At 36.0% G+C, this 24,059-nt stretch overlaps 1 protein-coding gene across 2 annotated transcripts in view; it reads left to right on the forward strand.

Moving 5' to 3' along the window:
* Positions 1–22,420, forward strand: part of LOC113537760 (VPS10 domain-containing receptor SorCS1) — a 206,090-nt gene extending 183,670 nt beyond the window's left edge. The window contains exons 21-27 of one of the 2 annotated variants that reach the window (XR_008301031.1): positions 1,828–1,951; positions 3,172–3,284; positions 6,405–6,539; positions 10,525–10,624; positions 12,026–12,131; positions 12,989–13,151; positions 15,490–22,420. Coding sequence is in view for 1 of the 2 variants with exons in the window: in XM_026932397.3 (XP_026788198.3) it covers positions 1,828–1,951; positions 3,172–3,284; positions 6,405–6,539; positions 10,525–10,624; positions 12,026–12,131; positions 12,985–13,151; positions 15,490–15,554 (810 nt within the window). In the remaining variant the exon portion in view is untranslated. Of the gene's footprint in view, positions 1–1,827; positions 1,952–3,171; positions 3,285–6,404; positions 6,540–10,524; positions 10,625–12,025; positions 12,132–12,984; positions 13,152–15,489 lie in introns of both variants that reach the window. The other variant, XM_026932397.3, reaches the window with a different exon arrangement.
* Positions 22,421–24,059: the final 1,639 nt, after the last annotated feature.

A 24,059-nucleotide genomic window follows, 5' to 3' on the forward strand; every position in this document is an offset into this window, starting at 1 on the left:
CTCCATAATTATTCAACAGAACACAATTAGTCCAGTTATCTAATCACAATCTTCCAACTATTGCAATCCTTACCATACTCTGTCTGACTAAAAACATTTTCTATTTTTATTATTCTATGTACTATTAAATTCAGCTCTTTGCTTGGATATGATGAATTTCAATTTTGGGTTTCTTAACTTTTAAATAGTGATGTACCAAATCCACTCATGTCCATTTTTGATAGAATACCGCTATCAGAGCTCTGAGTATCTATCAATACTCAATGCTGAGTTTAATCGAGCCATGCCAAGTTGAAACATCAGAAGCATGAGGTGCCATTCTTTAATACAGTTTGTTTAAGGCAGAGAAATTAGACAGTAGTTAGACGTACTGATCTGTTTTATATAACGTCATGTGTTGAGATGACAAAACTTAACAGCAATCTAGTCTTTAGCTAGTAGGTGCACGCAGTTTAGTTATCATAACCCGCCAAGTAATGGGCACAATATAAACAAACAAACAAACAAATTTGTACATTTGTAAATGTTACTGCTGCTATTTCTTATCAAGTAGCTTCCTTTCGATTCGCACATTGTTAAATGTGACAGCTGCTATTGTTATTGTGTAGTTGCACTCAATTTGCTACAGGCTACTGTACTATTGTTTTTGTATTTGTTATTGTTTTGTACATAAGTCAATATTGCACATAGAGATATACTTCATATTACTACTACATGTGAACACATTACTGTTACTACATGTACTGTAATATTGTTTTGCACAAATCAATATTGCACACTCACACATACAGATGTACATAGTCTATATTTCTATATATGTAATCTATATTTCTACTTCTGTAACATAGCTACACTTTATTATGTTTGTTTGTATGTATGTGTATGTCTGTTTTTATTTTAAAATTTTTTTTTTACATAGTTTGCATATATCTTGGCATTCAGTGTGGACAGCAAAGGAAGAATTTCATTGTACAGGGAAACCTGGTTTTCCTCACTGTACACATGACAATAAACGCTTTGAATCTTGAAACCTTTTAATTATTAATATGTGCATTTCAGATATACATAAACGTGATGTATGTTAGTTAACTACCATCAAGTCCTTCTGCCAGGTGCCTTTTTTTGTTATAATTGTGACTGGGTTTATACAATATGGAGAACAAAATGGAGATTCAGGACAGTTGTAACATATGTAGCTTATATACAAATCATTTGAACAATAAAATGGTAAAGCTCTACATCCCTTATTTATCTATAGCAATGTTTACTGAATTGGTTAACATTAACAGTCCATAAATGTCAGCTTTAATAATTCAGAAGTGTGACGAAGAGGAGGGAGTGGCCAGGCTGTGAGTATGCACGCCTGGCGCTGAGTGGTCTAATCAGCGAGAGATAGAGATAAGGAGCTTGTGCATCCTCACATCCTGGCCACTCCTTCCTCCATCACAATAAGTAATGTTCGCAAAGTTAGCATGTTCCTAACTGTTGATCAATCAATATATGATAGCTACAAAATGCATCAATATCATTCTATAGCTTCTTATCAGTGTTTAGCATTTTTTTTAAATGCTTGGTGAGCCAACTGATGGCAGATTAATTTCTTTTCTAAGCATTTTGAAAACTCATATTTTGCTCCATAATTCTCAAATCAAAATGACTGGGAAATAACATCAGTACTAGAAATATGATTTTTAAAAAGTGAATTTTTATGCTTTGCTAATAACCAAAACTGACAAGCAATTCTCACAAGGTATGTCTTTTTACTCTTTTTCATTCCTGTGTCCCTCTGTATGTGTTTCTTTCACGCCCTTGCTTCCACAACCCCAGCCAATAATCACACTGGAGGGGAGCGTGGCTTTCACTTTCCCTCGGGAGGGAATAAACATAGTCACCGTGCAGGTGGTAGCCGGGAGCACTATTCAGCAAGATAGGAAAACCATCGCGGTCCACGGTGAGTGGCTGTTTCTTGACAGCTAGCCAATGTGGGAATACTGTTTATGCTCTTATTCTGCCCTCTGTCTCTGTTTTTCCTGTGGAAATAAATCTGTATCTCTGTAAGCTGGATTGAAAGGAAATACATGACTGCTATGATACATTATACTCATACACTACACCAATACAGTCAATCCATTGCTTGGGAATTAAGTGAGACCAACACAATTCTTCTGCATGTGTATGTATTTTTATATAGATGTAGATATTTATTTATTGACAAGATATATACAGCAAGAGTACCAAGAATGGACCATACTTCATCATCTAAAGAAAACTATGCAATTTTTACTTCAAAGAAGTATTCATTAATATATGGGAGAAACGTTTGTTCTTATTAATTTAAGTCATAGTGGCAATAACACATTACACATAATGGCGATCTGCGGGGTCCAAGCACCCTTTGGCAGTAGTGCCCCCAGTGACCAGCTCTTGTTGCCATGTTATATAAAACAATAAAGAAACCAGTTGAATATATGTTTAATATTTCATGATGGCAGCTTAATGCAAACCCTGTGAAATACCTGCTGAAGTCTGATTGACTGACGGTTGCCATTATTTGAAGTCATTATTTAAGGTCATCATTTGAAATCTACTGGCAGATCAGCACAATGATGCAACAAATTTCAGCTCAGTTTCTATATAGATATTTGAACTTACCCCCCCTATGGGTGATCGCACCTTAGCATATGGCGTCAGAATCTAGTCCTGAACTTGCCTTTTAAAGCCCTGTGCAAATCCATTTGTCATATTTTTGAGTATGTTAAGCTCATGTGGCAGCAACATTGTTTTTAAATCTCAACATGTTTTTGTATTGAGGATCAGACTGTCAAATTGCTGTTGAGTAATTTTGTGAAGATTGGCCAAAAAATATTAGAAGTATTTCACAAAAATCGGTTATGATCAGTAACTTATCAGTAACTTCTTATTAATCCAGTATTGTAAAAACTGTACAAATGCTTATAAATAATTCCAGTTTAATTAATAGGGAATTTTACAGTTACTCATATATCAAAGTGGTAAAAAACAAACAACATTGAATGAATTCTTAAATAAAATTCAAATTCAAAGTCAAATTCAGAAGTCACATTTTTTATTAATATTTCACAAACGATGTCTTAATTGTATCCTACCGTATAGTTTGTTCATTTATTTGTCCTTTTTTTTAATATTTTACAGAATATTTCAGGTCCCATCTTTTAGCCTTTTCCTCCAATCTGGATGAGCACAACCCTGACGTGGCAGAATGGAGGCTGGATGTTAGCAGAGTCATCAAAAACTCCATGGTCCATGTGAGTGAAGTCTGAAGCTGTTTCTACTTTGATGTATTGGCTCAAGAGCATGCGATAAGATCAGGATGTTTTTCCCTGCGTTAATTATAACCACCCTGAGAGGGAACATTTCTTCCACTCTTACTCTGGCGATTACTGCCTGTGGTTCCTTTTGCTCAAAGTTCAAGACTTCCCTAAATCACTGCTTAACTTGGATCTCTTGCAAATGAGCAATGAATGCATGGTGGTGCCACAGGAACATCATTTCTGCCTCCCTCTCAATAATCCTCATGTGTCAAATAAATGAAGCTATGAACTGCCACAGAGGAGAGTTTATGATGCTCCCTAAATAACTGCACAATAGGTGTTTTTAAACTTTCTGCTGACCAATGAGAAGTTAAATCACCCATGGTGATGGTCAGTAGCTGCATCATGTGACTGGACTTTAATGCTAGATTATATTAAGGGCAGACTAGTTTTCTGGTCAGAAGCTAACGGAGAATACAGAACAGAAATACTAAAATTAGTACTGTGACTATTAACCCAGCACTTTTGAATTCTCAAATCTGAGTCAGAAAGTGCTTAATTTACTATAAGACCAGTTCTGACAATAGTATGGGCTGTAATTCAAATCACAGGTATATTTAATGCACTCGTTCTAATATGTTATCCTTTCTATAGTAAAAGCTCATTCACAGGGTCTTGTACAGTGGAGATTCTACATAATTTAAGGCTTATAATAAAAGTATAATTATAACAGAAAGTGTTGTTATTTAACAAAGAAAAGCAAAGAAAGTAAGCTTTCAGCCATAGGGGAGTTCTCAGGACAGGAGTGGTAACATGACAATCTACATCTTTTTGGATTATTAATTTCAAGAGAGGAAAAAAAAAAAAAGAATATATCTATCATAACATAAGTGGTAATGTCAACTAACATTTTGTGGAAATTCCACAGCAATAAATTTAACTAAAAAAGGGTAAAGATACAATATTATTTGTTATATAATTAAAAATGGCAGTTGTTGTGGGTATAAGATGAATAAAACACTTCAGGATGTGTTGTTATTGGGAAATAATCAACTTTGGGATGGTAACAGTAACTCTTTGCATCAGCATCACACCATCATTACATTGAATCTTTTTCCCCATAACAGCACGTTCCTTGTTGTATTTCTAACATAATACAGGAAAGCATGAGAAGGGCTTTTTCAGGTCTATTTCCGTAATTAATTTATTTTGCTTATAACTGAGTTAAAGATATATTAGATCAAAATAATACAGTTCAGAAATATCTTGTACAGTCTTATTGTTATAAAATCAAAAGATACAATTGCCCTTCTCCAGAATATGAGATCTAAATATATCTTTCCTTGTATCCACAGTGCTACCACACAAAAATCCAGCATGTTTTAATATGCATGAATGCGTCTACTGGTTGCAGTGAAGAGAAAAAAAAAAAAAGTTTTTTTAGCCCAAACCACAATAGTCATGTTCGCCATATGTGTACTCCACTCCACTGGAGTCATAATGTGGCTAATGAGTTTTCAGCAGACCACATGGGGCCTTACAGAAGGACGGCACACTTTAACCTTGTGATTTGACCTGAAACTAATGTCGATATTCTGGTTTTAATTGCCTCACTGCCTCTATTATATCCTCAAAATAATAACAGACCATGTGATGATGTTTACTTGTAATCTGCCGTAGAAGATTCCTGTTTTTTTTTTTCATTCTGCACAGACATTGACTGGCAGAGCTGGCTCTGCCTAATAACCAACATAAACAGCTGCATGGTTCATCTCCTAAAGTTTGAAATATACTTCTAGTGAAGGGAAAAAATGTGTGAATACATTGTCAGCAAGAATCTGTCAGATACGCAAAAGGGTAAATGGCCCTGGTTGATATACTGTTAAATATAACCAAGTTCATTTGAGGTATTGCAGGTAGCTACAAACAGAAACAAGGGTAGAAATGGGTAGGATTGGTTAGAATCAGAAATGATTAAGAATTGATTAATTTCTGTGGGAACAGGCAGGATTGGTCAGATTTTCTGTGGAAGCTAGTAGAATTGGTCGGATTTTGTACGGAAGCTAGTTGAATTGGTCAGATTTTGTGCGGAAGCTAGTAGAAATGGTCAGATTCTCTGCGGAAGTTGGTAGAATTGGTCAGATTCTCTGCGGAAGCTAGTAGAAATGGTCAGATTCTCTGCGGAAGCTAATAGAATTGGTCAGATTCTCTGCGGAAGCTAGTAGAAATGGTCAGATTCTCTGCGGAAGCTAGTAGAAATGGTCAGATTTTCTGTGGAAGCTAGTAGAAATGGTCAGATTCTCTGCGGAAGCTAGTAGAAATGGTCAGATTCTCTGTGGAAGCTAGTAGAAATGGTCAGATTCTCTGCGGAAGCTAGTAGAAATGGTCAGATTTTCTGTGGAAGCTAGTAGAAATGGTCAGATTCTCTGCGGAAGCTAGTAGAAATGGTCAGATTCTCTGTGGAAGCTAGTAGAAATGGTCAGATTTTCTGTGGAAGCTAGTAGAAATGGTCAGATTCTCTGTGGAAACTAGTAGAATTGGTCAGATTTTCTGTGTGAACAGGTGGGGTTTGTCAATGTCTCAATGGGATCAAACAAGATCAGAGGTCAGAATTTCTGGGAAGGTTTCCAATATAGGTTATTATTTCTCAGTGAGCTGGCAGGAATGGTCAGAATTTTTTTTGGGGGGAAGCTGGCAGATTTGGTGAGAATTTCTGAGGAAGCTGCCAGAATTGGTGGGAATTTCTGAGGAAGCTGCCAGACTTGGTGGGAATTTCTGAGGAAGCTGCCAGACTTGGTGGGAATTTCTGAGGAATCTGCCAGGATTGGTGGGGATTTCTGAGGAATCTGCCAGGATTGGTCAGAAGTTTTTTGTGGAAGTAGGTGTGATAGGTCAGAATTTCTGCAGGTGCTGTCAGGATTGGAGAAAAAAACCCAAAAACTCTAGACCATTCCCAATGCCAATATACTCAATGATACCTAAGGCCACAAATGCTGTGAAGTTGACTTTCACATGTCTCACACACCCAAGGACAAATCCTGCACTAATGTGCATTTGGATTTTTTATTGAGGAATTTTACACATTGTCTAAAGCTCGCCGTGTATGTTTTCTAGGTGACTGGAGTGAATCCAGAGCATCTGTTGGTCACTGTTTTGCCAGGACTTCCCACAGCCGCTGAATTCTTCCTGCTCCCGGATAAAGAGCTAACAGAGGGCAAAGCGGACAAAACAATAACACATTTAGACCAGGTATTCACAAATACACCTTGCTTTTATCCGCTGACAAAATGTGCACTAGGGTTATTTATTTTCACTATGAAGTGCGCCAAATTTTAATGACAGTCTAGAAAGCTGTTTTCTAGTGTTTTTGGGAGCATATAGTGTTAGGGTTTGTATTTAATAATAACAAATCAGCAATAAACGCAAAAAAGTATCTGGAGCATTAAACAGATACAGATAGTGTTTTTAGACCTCAGTGGAATAAACTTAGTTAAACTTTCAAACACTAATTGAATCTAATTAATAATGATCATTTATGGTTTGCCAGGAATAAGTAATTTAGTAAACAAATGAAAAGTCTTAATGTAAACAGTATCCAATTCCAATCCAATCCAAAATTTAATCCAATATCCAATTCACTTACATCTGATCCTTATAGTGTATTGATACGTTCTTACTCTTGCTCAAATAGACTAGGGTTTTTCGCCATTTCTGGTGTTTGATTTTAAATGAGACCAATAGCAGGGAGGTGATGTGAATGAGTTTCTCATTTCCTCCAGCAGATGACAGTGTTGGCCCACGGAGCTTTCAGTAATAATCTATTACACATACAGACACACACATTTACCCACAGCAGCCTGCTCGAACGAGTAGTTCGAGGAGAAACACAGTGACGTACTGGTTCATTTATGTTAGAGAGGAAAAATCTATGTGTGCGCCAGTAGATGTCATGTGATTTATGTGTTTAATATATTTCATGGCAACAGGATGAAATGGAACTTATAGAGAATGTGATAGTACATAGTGATACGTAGAATAATAACATAAACACAATTTAAATACATCATAAAAAATTAAAATAAAAGTAAAATTAAAGATGGATGGATGGATGGATTTACGTAAAAAAAAAAAACTCATGCCTCGCTCTCTCAGAACAATTTTTGTAGTTTATATTTTTTATTTGTCTTATTGATAATTAGATATATTGAGATATATTCTAATAGATAATTTCTTATCATTTTTATATTGTATATTTTGTTTATTTCTTTATAGAAACCTTTTTAGCAACCCAGGCTTTATTTTATTTTACTTGATTTTATTCTTATATATTTTTAGTGAATTTTTTAGGGTTTTATTTTGCCTACGGCCGGCTAATTAGTGACAGAAGGCAGTATATAAGCTGTAGATGATCCCAAGCACTCTGTGATAAAAAAAACTCTTTGTGAAACTCAGTTATATGGTGACGTTATGTGAATTCAGGTCAGCGTTTGACATAAGGAGAACATCCCAATTAAGCAGCTGAGCATGTTGTTGCTGGAATGGATCCAGGATTGCACAGACCTCATCAGTCTTTACACTCTTGAGGTCCAGGTCATATGGCAAAGCCTGTGTAATTCTGTTATTGTCGTGCAATATCGTTTTTATCTTTTAGTAAGGATCAGTGGTTAAAACCTTCAAGAAAATGAAAACTCAAGCTTACTTAAAGCACAGAGCAGATACATGGTATAGAGTATAGATGGGGGTGGGGTGTGATTTCAAGGTTTTAACCCCCTTCCAAAATATTTAATTACAGTTCCAAATGCTTATTTGTAAGTGGTGAACATAATACACGTTCAATACACGTTCCGCGCAGCTGATTATGCACATGTCAGATAGCAGGGTTTTGTGCAGTAATCGCACTGAAATGATGTTGATAAAAGATAAAAGAAGTCTTTGTCATTATAATTCCTTTTTTTCCACCCCAGGCAACAAATGAATGCATCAATTTGTTTGTTTAATCACATTTTATTGACTGCAAGAAGCAATTGTGAGAAACCGATGAAGTAGAGAAGGTTAACTGTAGGAGGAGAAAAAGAAGGGTAGATCTGGTTTTATAAGAAAATCTTATTTAAATAATTTTCAGTGGCACTATTTTTAATGGCAATATTATCAATATGGAAAGATTGGTTAATGTGGCTTACTTATCTATTTAGCTGATTTAGATGATTTCCTCATCCTTCTCAAAATAAATTCCTAGCAATGCCACTGCTTCAAAGATGTGCTTCATTTTCATTTTATCTTTTGTGTTAAAATCTCACTTTATAAAAGGACCAATAACACCAGAAAAGCATCCAAAAAGCTGAAATATACCAGTGCCCATATACCAGTAAACCCATACCAGCAGTATGTCAGAAATGTACCTTATATAGTAAAAAGGTTTAAAACCATATATAGGAAAAAATTTGCATAATGTGAAAAGTTGCAAAACATTTAAGGTTTAAGATGAACAGCGGGGATAGTGGTTGTAACATACAAATGCACATATCTGCACTTTATTCCGAATATATTCCATACTGTTGCTGCTATATATATCTCTTTCAATATGCTTGCAAGCAATTTTTGCTCAAGAGTCTGGTGTGTATCATGACTGGAAACACGCTACGCATAACTGAAAAAATTGGAGGAGTTCTACTGTTCCCCATGCTGGGTGGTCAGAAGATAAAAAGGCACTCAAGGTTGTGTGAGCTTCTAATTTTTTTTAATCTTTTGAAGGACTTCAACTTACAAAAAAAAAAAAAATCTGCTGGTGGCAGTGCTTTTTAAGTGCATCTGCATTCCATCCATATTACTGCTGCTTCTCAATGGATTACATGTTAAATACAAAATTGAAAAACTGAAAGCAGCCTAAAATTGAAAAAGTATAAGACCATACACAGTTTCAGGGAAAAACAATATGCAAGGATTGATCTGAATTTTAATTGGAAGTGTGGAACAAGATGGATGGCGAGTGGAGTTTGACATCAGGATTCATTTGGTAAATGAAGCAAACACAATTAATGAAGGCTGGAAATACGAAATAACAAAAGAACCCCTTGAAAGGCATAAATAATTATACATTGTACTTCCTTCAACTTTTGGCCTTTGAGAAAGGTCAGAATAGATTGGAGTCTGCTCCGCCTAGCAAAAAGCATTGTAATGAAAATTCTGTGATTTTTTTTTTAAAAGGTCTCCTTTGTGGCTGAGACATTACAGTTAATCTCAGTTGTCAGGATTCTGCGTGAACACACATTTGATTGTCAGCTGTGAACTGTGCGTGTGTGTTTGTGAGAGACAGAGATATTAGACTTAAATGAGATCCCACCCATCTCGTATATCTTTATTTCACCTTCAAGGTTATAGACTAGATTTATGGCTAAAGGCATCGTGATGTCTTCTGAGATGTTCCGAGTTTCCAAATGCGGTCGGTCTACACAGTAAAGATGTCATATTTCAACTCAAACTGCCATACAGCAAATCTGCCATTTGTCATGCAGGCTGAGTTTGCAGTCTTCAAGCTTGGAGCCAATAAACAGTGACTTGTAAATGAAGTCTATGCACTGAAGAGATATATTACCTCTAACAAGGGGGTAAAATGGTCTGAAAAAATTGAGGCATGATAATCTTATAATCCAAAATGGTGCTTTTGAGAGCATGTCAGTATAAACCTGCAAGAAAAGGAAACAAGAGAGAGACAGAGAGAGCTATCAAAATATTTTAAAAGTACTTATAACTGAAATTATTTAGTGAAATATATATATATTTTATTTTATTTTGTTTATTATTTAATTATATATTATATAATAATTATTATTCCTTATTGCTTCTATATAATTTATTGCTTTAAATGACAAAGTAAAATGAAAAGACAAAATCAAAAATAATTTTAAAGAACATCCATATCCATACTCATATGACATAACACGACAACAAGGCATTTTTTCCCTACAAAATCACATAAAGGGTGCTTCCAGGGTTCTTTGGACGATTAACCATTCCAGCTTTCTAAATATCTGCTTGAAAAGCCTTGGTTGCCACAGTGGGACAAACGCCAGAACCCCTTAAGGTGCCAGATGAATTTGTTTTTATTTTTTTTTTTCATCTAGCATGTACCAACGAGGAGTCACAGCCCTTTCTTCTAACCATTTTGGATTTAACTTGCAGTTATCCATTTACCCAGCATGCTCCATTGGACAAATTGTGATTTTCTTCCCTCTAGCTATCAGAGTTGGTTTTGAATGCGCTGAACCAGAACCAGGTTCAGTTCACGTTAAGACCAGGAGTTCAAATCACAGTCTACGCTGCACATTTATCTGCAGGTCAGTAATTGACTTTCAATGAAAAAAATCTAATGAGATAATTATTGTTTATTGCTCTGTGTAAGGTTTTAGAGTTCATTTTTTCCTCTGAATTAACCAGTGAATTATTGATGCTCCAAGATTTTAGTGGAATATTGAATATGCAATACTTATACAAACATATTAGCATATAATATGATATTGATGTAGTGATATAATGTACAGTCACCAGCCACTTTATCTGCCATCATGTGGCAGCAGCAGGATGCATAAATTCATGCATATACAGGAAAACAGCTTCAGTTAATGTTCACATCAAACATCAGAATGGGGAAAAAGTGTGATCTCAGTGACTTTGACCCTGGGATGATTGTTGGTGCCAGATGGGCTGATTTCAGTATTTTAGAAACTGCTGATCTCCTGGGATTTTCACGCACAGCAATCTCTAGAGTTTACACAGAATGGTGTGAAAAACAAAAAAAAATTCCAATGAGTGGCAGTGCCTTGATGGCAAGAGAAGTAAAGGAGAACGACGAGTCTACTGTAACTCAGTAACCATGCTTTACAACTGTGGTGAGCAGAAAAGCATCTCAGAACTCATCAGTCTCATCAGTACTGTACAGTAGAAGATTGGAAGATTGCCTGGTCTTTTTCCAATCTTTAACTGCCCAGTTTCTGTGAATCTGTGCCCACTGTAGCCTAAGATTCCTGTTCTTGGCTGACAGGATTGGAACCTAATGTGGAACCTGCCGTTGCAGCCCATCCACCTCAAGGTTTGATGTGTTGTGATGTGAGTTCTGAGATGTTTTTCCAATCACCACAGTTGTGAAGAGTGATTACTTGAGTTACTGTAGCACTTCCAACAACAAGGCACTTCTACCTGCAGAAAGGCCACTCACTCGATTTTTTGTTTTTCACACCATTCTGTGTAAACCCTAGAGACTGGGTGTGAAAATCCAAAAAGAGCAACAGTTTGTGAAATACTTAAGCCAGTCTGGCACCAACAACCATGCCAACTAAGTCATAGTCACAGAGATGTTTGATGTGAACATTATCTGAAGCTCTTGACCTGTATCTGCCTGATTTCATGCATTGTGCCCCTGCCACGTGATTGGCTGATTGAATAATTGCATGACTGAGCAGGTGTACAGGCGTTCCTAATAAAGTGATTAGTGAGTGTGTATATATAATGTATATACGCCATGCAGTGTGTTATCTGATCTATTCTTTTTGATGCCTAAACATTCATTTAGCAAATACACATATGGACTAACAATTGCACTGGGTATTTCTCACAAGTTTAGAAGGTTGTGAATGATTAAGGGTAGGATGAATAGGTCATAAATTTTCTGATGACATGATTCATATGAAATCCAGCCTTTGGCCATTGTTGTTGATGTGTTGTGATATCTTCTCCCACAGCGCCCCTAGTGGACACCAGTGAGAATCACAGCGGCTCGGCCATGCTCATGCTTCTCTCAGTGGTGGTAGTGGGTTTAGCAGTGTTCCTCATCTATAAATTCAAAAGGTAAAGTGCACATACATATCTAATCCTGCTTACTTAAGAAATGGCTCAAATTGTATGCTTTTGTGCCTATGCAAAGATTAGCAATGCATTGTCATCTTTTATATAGGTACAGCCTTTATTTACTCTAGTTGGGTCATTATGTGGGAGGTGGCTGAACTACTCTATGATAACAGGGGTCAGTTATCATTTCATTTTTGTTTTGTAATGTCAAATGAATTTCCCCAGACAGACTGATCCTCTGTCAGTTCAGTGTGATAGCCAGAGACACTCTGTCAAGTGCTGAGTGATATTTCTCAGCCGTGTTCCCTGGAAGGCATCCAGAAGATTCATTTTGTCTCAGTGCTCACCGCCAATCAGAAATGTCAGTCAGTGCTATAGACATTATCAATATTTAGGCCTTCAGGCCTTGGGAGTTGACCTTTATAAAATGTTAAACGATTGCGCCTCTCGGACAGGAGAGAAAAGAGCAGCTGGGGTCAATAAGACAAGATCTGGCATGGAGAGAGAGGGGGGAAAAGACAAAAAGGTACAGTCAGCATGGATTAAATACAAAACAAAAAGTTTTTTTTTTTAAGAGCGTGTTAAAATTGAACTCATACAGCTCAGTCAGCTCCCAAGAACTTGATGGTCTCTGTGTATTTATACAGATAAATAAAGTATTGTACAACTATGGAAATTAATAACACTTGCAAGAATTGCATTTTATTGCACTGATTAGGTAATATTCCTAAAGATGGCTATACAATGACTTTCCTTACTGTTCAGTCTCCACTCCTCCTCTGGCTAACTCCCTCTCCACTTTTTGTCAATCATTTGCCTTCACCCCGCATCTCATTGTAACTCTTTCCTCAAGGAAGATCCCAGGCCTCCACCTCTATGCAGCGATGCAGAACGAAAAAGAGCAAGAAATGATCCGGAGCCCAGCGAGCCCGATGGAGAGCGAGCCGAGCAGCAGCTCTCAGAGAGAGCTTCCCACCTCGCCGGAGTCTCTGGACACCGAGCTCAACGTCAACGCCATTGGTGCGTACAGGCTCACGTTTCAAGTATACGTTTCAAGTATATGCCACTGCAGTATTTTTTTGTGGTTGCTTCTATTGTAAACACAGTGTAACCCAATTGGTACAATCATAATTCACATTTGGTATAAATCATCATGACCCCTTTGAAATATGATCCATCACCACTTCCTGGTACCACTTTCATCACATCGCATCAACTCGTCTTTGATTATTTTCCTATAACAGCATGCCATGTTTTTTTTATTCTTTACTTAAATCGGAAGAAAATAATAAGAAAATAAGAAATTATCTGGAGGCTCCTTTGCTATCAGAAGCCGATATGCTTCTCAGTCAGAGGCAAGGTGTATTTTTGACTAATTAACCTATTTTTAAAACATATGGATAAATTGGACAGCCAAGCCAAGTTTATCCAATAACATTTCACGAAGATAATAACTGGAACAGATGACAAATTAATCTGTTCTTACTGAGCCTCGCCAGCAAACTGTATGAACCTACCAGTTAAAATGAGCTCACCAAAGGAACAACAGAAGGAAAAGCCTAAAATCAATGAAAAAGAGTAACAGAATAAATGTTCTAAGCAACTCAGAATGAAGGAGTTGTTAGCCATTCGTGCAGAGAAAAGACGCAGAGTGCAGAGAGAAGACATGAGCAGAGAGAAGACGCGATAGCATAAATGCACACCAAACATTTGCTAAAGTTATAACCTGTGAAAAGGGACTTTTTTGACAAATGTGAATGTCTTCATTCCAATAAAATACCCTTTGAATTAGGATTGTCTTTCATATGTTGGTTGCAATTCTGTGAGTTTCTCCCTAAAGGTGCAAAATACAGACTAGTGTCTGTTCAGATAGAGCACCTGTAGCCTGACAGTCACTTTGGGAACAGCAATTGTGTGCACAAATTAAGACAAACCAAAGGCAGGTATTAAAATTGCAGAAGTCAATTTGCAGTTTCCATTGGTTGAATACAAAATTATACCATTTACTAATCCTTAATATGGAGTGTGTTTATCTAAATTATGCCTTAGTGTCTCGCAACAATCAGAATGTTTCTCAAATTGATGACACGCACTTCTGACTCCAGCTGCATTTAAACAGTGCCTATGAAAAGGTTTTAATTTGTTTACCTTATTAACAGAATACACAGTCATGTTTCTGTGCTTTTGTTTTTCCACCTTCAATTGCTGTTTTACTTGTGTTTCAGTTTCAGGGAGTCTCAGTGAGATCTGAACTCGCTGTGCCTATTGAGAACAATTAACAAAAACAAAACCTCATTTACATGCTGTTGTCTATCTCTACTCTGCATGTGACTTGAATCATACAATTATTCTTTTTTATTGTACATGTCCGCTAATTGGGTGTTCAATTTAGCCAATTAGCAAATTGCAAATTAATATTCAAGCAAGGCTGTCTTCTTCATTATGGCCTAACAGGGCGCAAACATTTGTACTCAACTATATCAGGATTAGGAACCATATGCCTGTGGGGATCATTATAGTCAGTAATGAATTGTTTTACCTGCATGATATTTTCCCATCCGTGTTCATGAAGGAGGCCGATCCAAACACAAAGAAGCATTCCAGACCAGGAGTCAGTTTTCCAAATGAGTTTTCTCAAACACTTAATAGACTTTTGCTAATGCCATGGATCAAAACATTATTTTTTTAATCATGTTTCACATATTTTCCAAGCTATTTGTACAATTAAGGAATAATAAACAATTAACTATTGCACCTTTAAGCTTACAAATGTTTACTCGATCTTTGGTAGACGATGCTGTAGCCATCCATGGCCAGAAGAGCACAATTGGCCACAAAATTGGTGGGATGGCATACTCTCTCTCTCTCATGTCAAGCACAGCAACACTAACCAATCACACTGTCTGTGAGCTTATGTATGTGGAAGAGGGCAGATAGCGCTTTTTTCTGAGTTTGTTGTGCAGCCCTGTGACGTAGCATAAATAGGAGTTTGGAAAGATGTGTTTGACTGGCTTCATGTGTCTTGGAGGAAGCACATGTTAGCCTTCACTCTCCCCAGTTGGTAGCTGTCGAATAGGCTAGTGGGTGGGAATATTGGCAGGTGATCAAATTGGGCAAAAAGTACGGGGAAAACTAAAAAGAAGCATGTTCATTATTTCTCTTTTGTTAATCTAAATATCTAATCAGTTTGACAGTGATATTGGAGCGAATAAATGTTTATTAAGTTTCATTTTAAATGCATTTGGTTTCAGTACATTGATCTCAGTATGCCATAAATTGTGAATTTCATTCTAGTCTCTAAAAGCACTAACAGCTCTCCTTGCTCCTCTTGTTCTTTTTCTGTCCTCTCTGAATGCAGAATGCATTAAACCTCATCCACGTGTCAGAATCTCAACAGAACCTCCTGTCTACATTGACGTCTGACTTTTCCAGACCGCCACTGCAAAGGGACATTGACCATCCAATCACAAAAAGGTTTTAAGCTTTATACAGTACCTGTGCATGTTGGACATTGACACTTTACTGTGCTTTGTGAATACCAGACAAAAACTGTGTACAGGTTTTTTATACGTCTGTCTATCGAATAAGAGAACATTTTTAACGATGTTTATTTATAAGAAATGATCAGTACATACACAATCATACAGAAAGGCCAGCATGTATTATAATTTAAAAAACTGGGTGAAAAAAAGGGATCATAATACTTTTGCATCCATTTACTTTACTGTATTACTTTACAATGAAGTGGTACAATACAGTCGATATAAATAGTCTACACACCCCTGTTAAAATGGCAGGTTTTTGTGAAGTAAAAAAAATGAAACTAAATAAGATAAATCAGGTCAGAAGAACTGTTCCCACCATCAATGTTAAAATTACAGCATATAAAAATTAAATGAAAAACAAACAGAAACATTTTATGGAAAAATAAGAAAAATAAAAAAGTTACAAAAAACTTGTTGCATAAGTATGCACACCCTTTTATAACTGGGGATGTGGCTGTGTTCAGAATGAACATTCAATCTTATCTTCAAAATTAATTATCATACAGCTGTCATCAATGAAATTATTCTGATTAACCCCAAATAAAGACCAGCTGTTTCTGTAGGATTTTCTTTACATCTTCTTGGTTTCAACTGACTGCTGTAACCATGTCCTGCAAAGAGCTGACAAAGCATGTATGGTGTCTCACTTGCTGAAAGGAATCGATCAGGAGAAGGGTACAAAAAAAAATTTCAAAACATTAGATATACCATGGAACACCATGAAGGCCGTCATCATCAAGTGGAGAAAATGGAGTACCACAGTGACATCACAAAGAACAGGACATCCCTCCAAAATTTACAAAAGGACAAGACAAAAACTTACCAGGGAGGCTGCCAAGAGACCAACAGCAACATTAAAGGAGCTGCAGGAACATCTGACAAGTACTGATTACTCTCTGCATGTGACAACAATCTCTCGTATTCTTCACATTTCTGGCTATGGGGTAGGGTGGCTAGGCGGTAGCCCTTTCTCACAAAAAACATCCAAGCCCATCTAAATCACCCTAAACCATGTAGCAAAATGTGTTATGGTCTGATGAGACCAATTCCAAAATGTATAATAATTCCAAAAGTTATGTTTGGCAAAAAAGAAAAAAAAAAAAAATCACATCAACCACAGTGAAGCATGGTGGTGGCAGCATCATTCTTTACAGCTGCTTTTCTTCAGCCAACTGTGGGTTTTATCAAGGTGGAGGGCATTATGAATAGCCACAAATACCAGTTGATTTTGGTGCAAAACATTTCAGGTGTCTGCTAGTAAGCTGAAGTTGAAAAGGAATTTCACCTTTTAGCATGACAATGACCCAAAGCATACATCCAAATCAACAAAGGAATGGCTTAACCAAAAGAAGATCAGTGTTTTTGAATGGCCTAGCCCAAGCCTGTGACCTGAATCCAACTACACAAATCTGTGTGATGACCTGAAGCAGGCTGTGCACAGAAGATGCCCACACTATTTGCTGGATCTAGAATGTTTTTTGCAAGAAAGAGTGAGAAAATATTGCCAAGTCAAGATGTGCCACACTGATAGACTCTTACCCAAAAAGACTGAGTGGTATAATATAATCAAAATGTGCCTCAACAAAGTGAATACTTATGCAACTTGGTTATTGTAGGTTTTTTCTTTTTCTTTTTTTTCCCTAAAAGGTTTCTGATTGTTTTTCACTTTTATTTGTACACTTTGTAAATGCACATTAGAGCTGGGAAAAGTTCTGACATGATTTATCTTAGTGTTATTCTTTTACTTCACAAAAACCTGCCTTTTTAACAGGGGTGTGTAGATTTTTTATATCCTTTGCATATTTAGGTTCAACATGGTTCAAAATTTTGGTCAAATTGGAATAAACATAAGTTGTAGAGTCGTAAAGACCTTTTTTTTTTAACTAAACACTGTATATAACTCTATGCTCTCCCCAAGAGAGTGTGAAATAATATCATTATGCACAAGATATTTATCTTTTCAAAAACCAGAAAATTCATTAAATGTCATTACTTTTCTTTTTTTTTTCCTTTTTTCATTTTCCTTTTCTCTTTCATTTTTTTTCCCTCAGATCTTCAGTAAAATAATAAAATGCTGATGAGTTTTATCACAATCCCATTCAGCAGAACAATATGCATCAAGCACTTTTTCATTATTGCTTTCAATTCACACCAAAAGGGAAATTTACACTATATTTGAGTATATAGTGAGTATATGTGTATTAATATTTAATATTAGGATACATTCCTCCTGCTTCTAAGCAGTATAATAATATACTGCTTATTATTATTATTATTATTATTATTATTATTATTATTATTATTTGTAATAGTAGTAATATTCCCCATTTTAGTTAATTTACGTGTGTATGGTGAAAGCAGAAACTGATTTTATATCAATAAATACAAGTAATTTGCTGATATTAATGAACTTTTTCACCTCAGTGTAAATCTCTGATTTTGTCTTGTTTCAGCAATGTACTGTTATCCAGACTGTGTTAGAAATAACAGTGTAATATCTTAGCATCATAAATTATCTTACTATAGGTCTATACCAGTTTTAAGTGTACATTAACAATAGAATAAAAAAAAGAGTTCTTGTTTTTTTTTTTTTCTCTTTGAGTGTTTTAAAACCACTCAAAACTCCATTACCACTTCTTTCTTTAATTCTATAATCTGATGAATGTAAGTGGGTAACATCTTTATTACTGAACTGAGTTAAAATGGGCTGCATGTGTGTAAAATGAATTTATGTTCTTAAACCCACAACTTTCCTTTAGTTTTTTTGTTAATTTCATTACATCCTGGATCCTGGAGATCTCTGTACAGAATATGTCATCATGTATAAAAGCTGTGTGATCTGATTGTCTTTACTAGGAGATGTAGGACGATGACACTCATAATAAGCTTGTGAGATAATTAACATGGGTATTGATGAATTACCCGAAAGGGAAAGGCCATGCAAGAAACACCAGCAAACGGATACTAATCTGAGCCCCACACACATTACAGACAACAGCATATGTTTAAAGCTAATACTGTATGTTTCATTTACTGATTTGCCTTTATATGAGAAAATTGTTTAAGACCTTGTTCGACCCATATTTAAGGTCATTTAAACAGATAACATCACAAAAGCTAAGCTTATGTTTTACCAAAAAAAAAAAAAAATTCTATAATGTATCATGATTTGCAAATGTGGAAAAACCTGGCAAAATCTCATACAAAACATTTTTGGAATTCTAACGAATGAGAGATATTTGTTATATTTCATATGAATGAAGTAAGAAAAGGTACAACAGCTAATCAAAACCATAACAGTAAGTGTTCATAAGGTTTTTAAGGGTAATGGATTTTTTATATTTATTTTTTCGATGCACCTCAAAATAGGCTTATTCGTTTTGTTTAACTTACATCAGAATTAATCTTATATACTCTTGAAAGTATATTTAACATATCAGCTATTACCTATTTTTTGTGTTATTTTTATTACAGGTTTTTGTATTTAAGTGTGCAAATGCAAGTGTGGATCACTAAATAGGCACAATTTATTTGATTATTAGTTTTCTTTTTCTGTTATGCATCCAAATTTTGGAAAATAGTACTGCATGGAATTTATATATATATATATATATATATATACACACACACACACACACACACACAAACACACACATATACAGCTCACTGCCCCAGTTAAATCCATAGAGTAGAGTTTATTAGGCCTAGTGGTCAAAAATTGGACCTGCAACAAGTGCTAAAAGAGGCCCATTGGGGCAGAATTCACGCTGCCCCATGGTCACTCTATCAATATTTTCACTGGTGGAGAAGCAGGAGACAGGACTGTTAATGACAGGGTTGCCAGGGTCACAGTATTTACACCAAATTGGGTTTGACATAAACTTCGCAGCTGCCAAGATCCTGTTTTAAAGTAAGTAATCTGAATTAAATCTAATAGATTTCCACAAATCAAAGGCAGAGAGTAAGTGTAGACAGTGTGTCTATGAGATACAGTACCATTTCTATTGTAAGATATATTGCAAAGAGGAAAAGAGGGATTATGGAGTGGATAATGCTTGTAGGTTAGATGTGTGTATGCACCATGGGGACCTTGTCTCCTACACAATTCCAAATTGGCTTTTATGTGGTTTTTGAGATGTACTTGCCTGGATGTTTTTGCTGAAACCTGGCAACCCTGGTTAATAATATTAGCTATACTGTGTTTGGCTCTCACACTGTGACAATAGTGACATGAAACACACCTGCTGGATTGAACACAGTTGAAAAAGGTGTGTCTAAAACCCGCAAAACAAGCTGCTATGCTGGATGACTGTATGTTGTTGATTTTTAATGCCTATAATAGGGTTACTCTAAATGTCCACTACATAGCAGCCTATAGCTTAAATCAAGTGCGATAGCTTTTCAACTTTGTTTGAGGCTGGAATGTCGTGGAATTAGTGGTCGTGACTTTTCTTATGCTTTCAATCATGTGAAAACAAACAAAATTTCTCTCACTCATTACAATGCCTACAGATTTTTTACATGAGACCGCATTGCATATCCACAGGTATACAATGCTTAAGGGTAGTTTATTTATTTCCAACAGAGAAAAACAAAGCATAGCTTACTGACTACAACGAAAGTCATAGCGTCCCACAAATTGGCACTGCAATTTACGATCAGTTTGCTAACAGGAGCAGCAAACGAGAGCCCAGAAACCACTCCCCTCTCAAGAGGTAGCAAGATTATTTTTGTAGAAAACAAGAGATTTATTACTGTAAAGTTTTTATATAAAATAAGCAAATTTCAGTGTATAATGCTTTCTTTTTTTCCTTTCTTCAATCTCAGCTCAGTGTCATGTGATTATTTTTAGTTTGATGCATTTACAATCATATTTATTATTCAGTGGAGTATATGTTTGTGTGTTTTGGTTTTCTTACAATATTTGTAAAAAAAAGTACAAAAAAAATCCAATACACTATGTAATTTGCTGAAGTATTCTACAACCTATAGATAAAGAAAAATGAAGTGGCATTATTGTGTGGACATTTTTTTTCTTTTGCATATTAATGCTTATTTGAAAGTTTACATAATTTCATTACAGAAATGAATTCCAGTTTTAATAAACTCAGTTAATTGGATTGTTGTTGTTGCTAACAATGAAATCAGTTTCAGCCTCACACGCAGAATAATAGTTACAAAGAGTTTCTGTGGATCTACAGCGTGTTGTCTTTACACATGAAACATCAGTGTGACTAAAGTGTATAAAAATCTTTATTATGGTATAAATACTACTGATGCACAAATACAGTTTATTATTAAAATTGCTGGCTGACACTAACAGCCAATAATTTGAAAAACTATGAATTTCATGTAACTTTTTTTTCTTATTTCTTAACATTTCCTACACAATACTTAAACATTTTATTTAAGCTCTTTTCAACACCATTGTACAAGCCTTCCTATTCATTATATATATATATATGCTCCATACATAGGGTATGGGATAAGTTCATTGTATTTCCTACAGTCTATTGCATTGCATTGGATGATATTCAGCCACAGGAAAATGATGACTCGGCTAAAGTCATGTAACGACTCTTGGTTATTAATCCAGATTTTCCTCTATTTAAAATGGTAAAAAAAATGACACTAGTTAATTGAACTTGCACTAGGTGACAGTGGTGTACCACTATAAACCACTGACTCTACATATGGTCTATAGCATCAGCCTAAATGTTGTGTTTATCACTTGTTGCATAATATTCAGATTTTGAATTTCCATCTTGATAAATAACAGCAAACCTCAAACTGAGTTACATTAGTAGTAGTGGTAGTAGTATTTTGGATGGATGAAGTTGATACTGAACCCTTGTCCCATTAAAAATGATGAGAAATGGAAGTTTATGGAAGTTTTCCAAGAACAGATTATATCCAGATAGAGTGTTTTAAATTTATTATGAATATCTGAGTGTTCAAACAGTGTTCAATTACAACTGACTGACATGAAATGACCGGCACTGATTATCAAGCATGTGATATGGCACCAAAATATTAGGAGTTGTTTTACGGCAAGAAAGTTTATGTCCTGCAAGTGTCCTATAGGAAAAACTAAACAACAGCAACAACAACATAAAGTTTATTTTCTGCTCTAGCACATGTATTCCAAGGACATCAGCTTTAGAAATACCCAGAGTAACATGCTCACAATCCCTTTCAGCTAACAACAGTGAGATAGAAAAAGGACGATGTAGAGGAAGAAGAAAAGAGACCAAGATTGAGGTTATGTGTGTGAGAGAGAGAGATAATTCCCTAGGCTTTTCCCTACCATTCATGCTCTGATAGGCTGTGTCCCAGAGGAGCTCTGCTAACTCAAAGCAGCAGAGTGAAGGTCACTTTGCTACCCATGTTAATTTGTCCTGCCTCTGTTGATTGCCATTTAGGAACAAGTCATTTGATTAGCCATCCCAGAGGGGACGTGGCAGTTCCGCCGTTGGTGTAGTGAAATTTTTTTCTCTGAACTTTTCTTTCAAAAAGGGAATACCTACATCTGGTGCGGCCAAGATAGCTTGTCATGGTAGTGAGAAACCATCCTGAAGACTTTCCTGTGTTGGAAAACGGCAACTTACAGCATTGCCTCTGACTGTTACAAAGTGCTGACACTGGAGACTCCTTCCAAAAATGCTAAATCAACATTTTCTCACAGAGAACTTCACCAAATCAACAATTACACACATTTTTTTTTTTTTTTTTTAAATCTGCTTATGTGGAGCGTCTGTCACACACGTCCCTCTGAATAAACTGTTACTATAGAAATGATAACATATCAGAATGAGTGAATTAATATAATTAATTTGCCTTTCAGCTGAAACTACTCGCAGAGCTGCTTTTATCGAAAATTAATCAACAACTTCTGACCAATCAGAATTGAGAACTGAGAAACAGCTCTGAGGTATAAATATGTAATAACATATGTAATAAGCTGTATAATGAAGGAACACATGAGGAATTTATCCCCTGGAGCAGTGGTGTTTATTTATTACTATATACCAAAGTGCAAAATTCCTCATATTCACTGTATATTCACTGTATATTCACTGTGTGTGGATACAAGTGTGAACACCACTATACACATTTTTATTCAGGTCAAGAGCTTCAGTTAATACTCACATCAAACATCAGAGTGGGGTAAAATGTGATCGGAGTGACTTTGAGCATGGCATGGTGGCTGGTTTCAGGCAGGCTGGTTTGAATATTTCAGAAAATGCTGATCTACTGGAATTTTCACACACAAAAATCTCTAGAGCTTATACAGAATGGTCCAAAAAACAAATAATAACACAAAAAAAACCCCAGTGAGCAGATGGCTGTGGAAAAGCCTTGCTGTTGAGAGGTCAGAAGAGAATGGCCATACTGGTTCAAGCTCGCAGGAAGGCAGCAGTAATTCTAATAATTACTATTTACAGCCGTGGTGAGCAGAAAAGCATCTCAGAATGCACGACACATCAAACTTTGAGGCATATGGGCTACAACAGCAGAAGAGCGGATCAGGTTCCACTCCTGGCAGCCAAGAATAGGAATCTGACACTTCAGTTGGCACAGGCTCACCAAAACTGAGGGCAAAGAGACGCCTGGTGTTCAAGTCCAAGAATATTATTGTGATGTTTATCTTAAAGCATATTATTCAGTAACAACTAAATACAACAACAGCTGTGCAGTGAGGAATGTAGGACTAGAAGTATAAGAGGTTTTAGATATCTTTTTAAATAAGTTAAATGCAGCTTCCAACACTTTAATTTCAGATTAAATGAAACTCGGCGGCACCAGAAAATTGACGGTTAAGTGAATTTTCCAGGGAGGAATACTCATCAATAAATGTTTACGCAGAGCACGTATTTTGTCAGATCATGAACTGTTCAGGCAAAGATTTTTCTGAATTAAGCTCTAATCCTATATAATGCTGTCAAAGATGCAGCTGACATTTCAGAAGGAAGATTTTCTATTGTTTTCGATGTAAATAATTATGTCTTCATATGGATACCAGAAAAACAGGGAAAATGTAAATATCAGAGAAAAATATTATATTGCCCCAGTGTTGTAAAATGTTTTTTGGGGGGCATTCATAGAATTTTTAGCATGTAATGTTTCTAGTTTCAATGTGCTTATAGAATAATATATTTTAGAATAATAAGGTTTCAGTATAGTGTCATGATAGCTGCGACTCTTGACTTGAAGTGAAGTGACTTGTGGCCAAGTATGGTGACCCATAATCGGAATTTGTGCTCTGCATTTAACCCATCCAAGTGCACACACACAGTAGTGAACACACACACACACACACACACAGTGAACACACACCCGGAGCAGTGGGCAGCCTTTTTTGCTGTGTCGCCCGGGGAGCAGT

Source organism: Pangasianodon hypophthalmus, chromosome 26, assembly GCF_027358585.1.
Source record: "Pangasianodon hypophthalmus isolate fPanHyp1 chromosome 26, fPanHyp1.pri, whole genome shotgun sequence".
NCBI lineage: Eukaryota > Metazoa > Chordata > Actinopteri > Siluriformes > Pangasiidae > Pangasianodon > Pangasianodon hypophthalmus.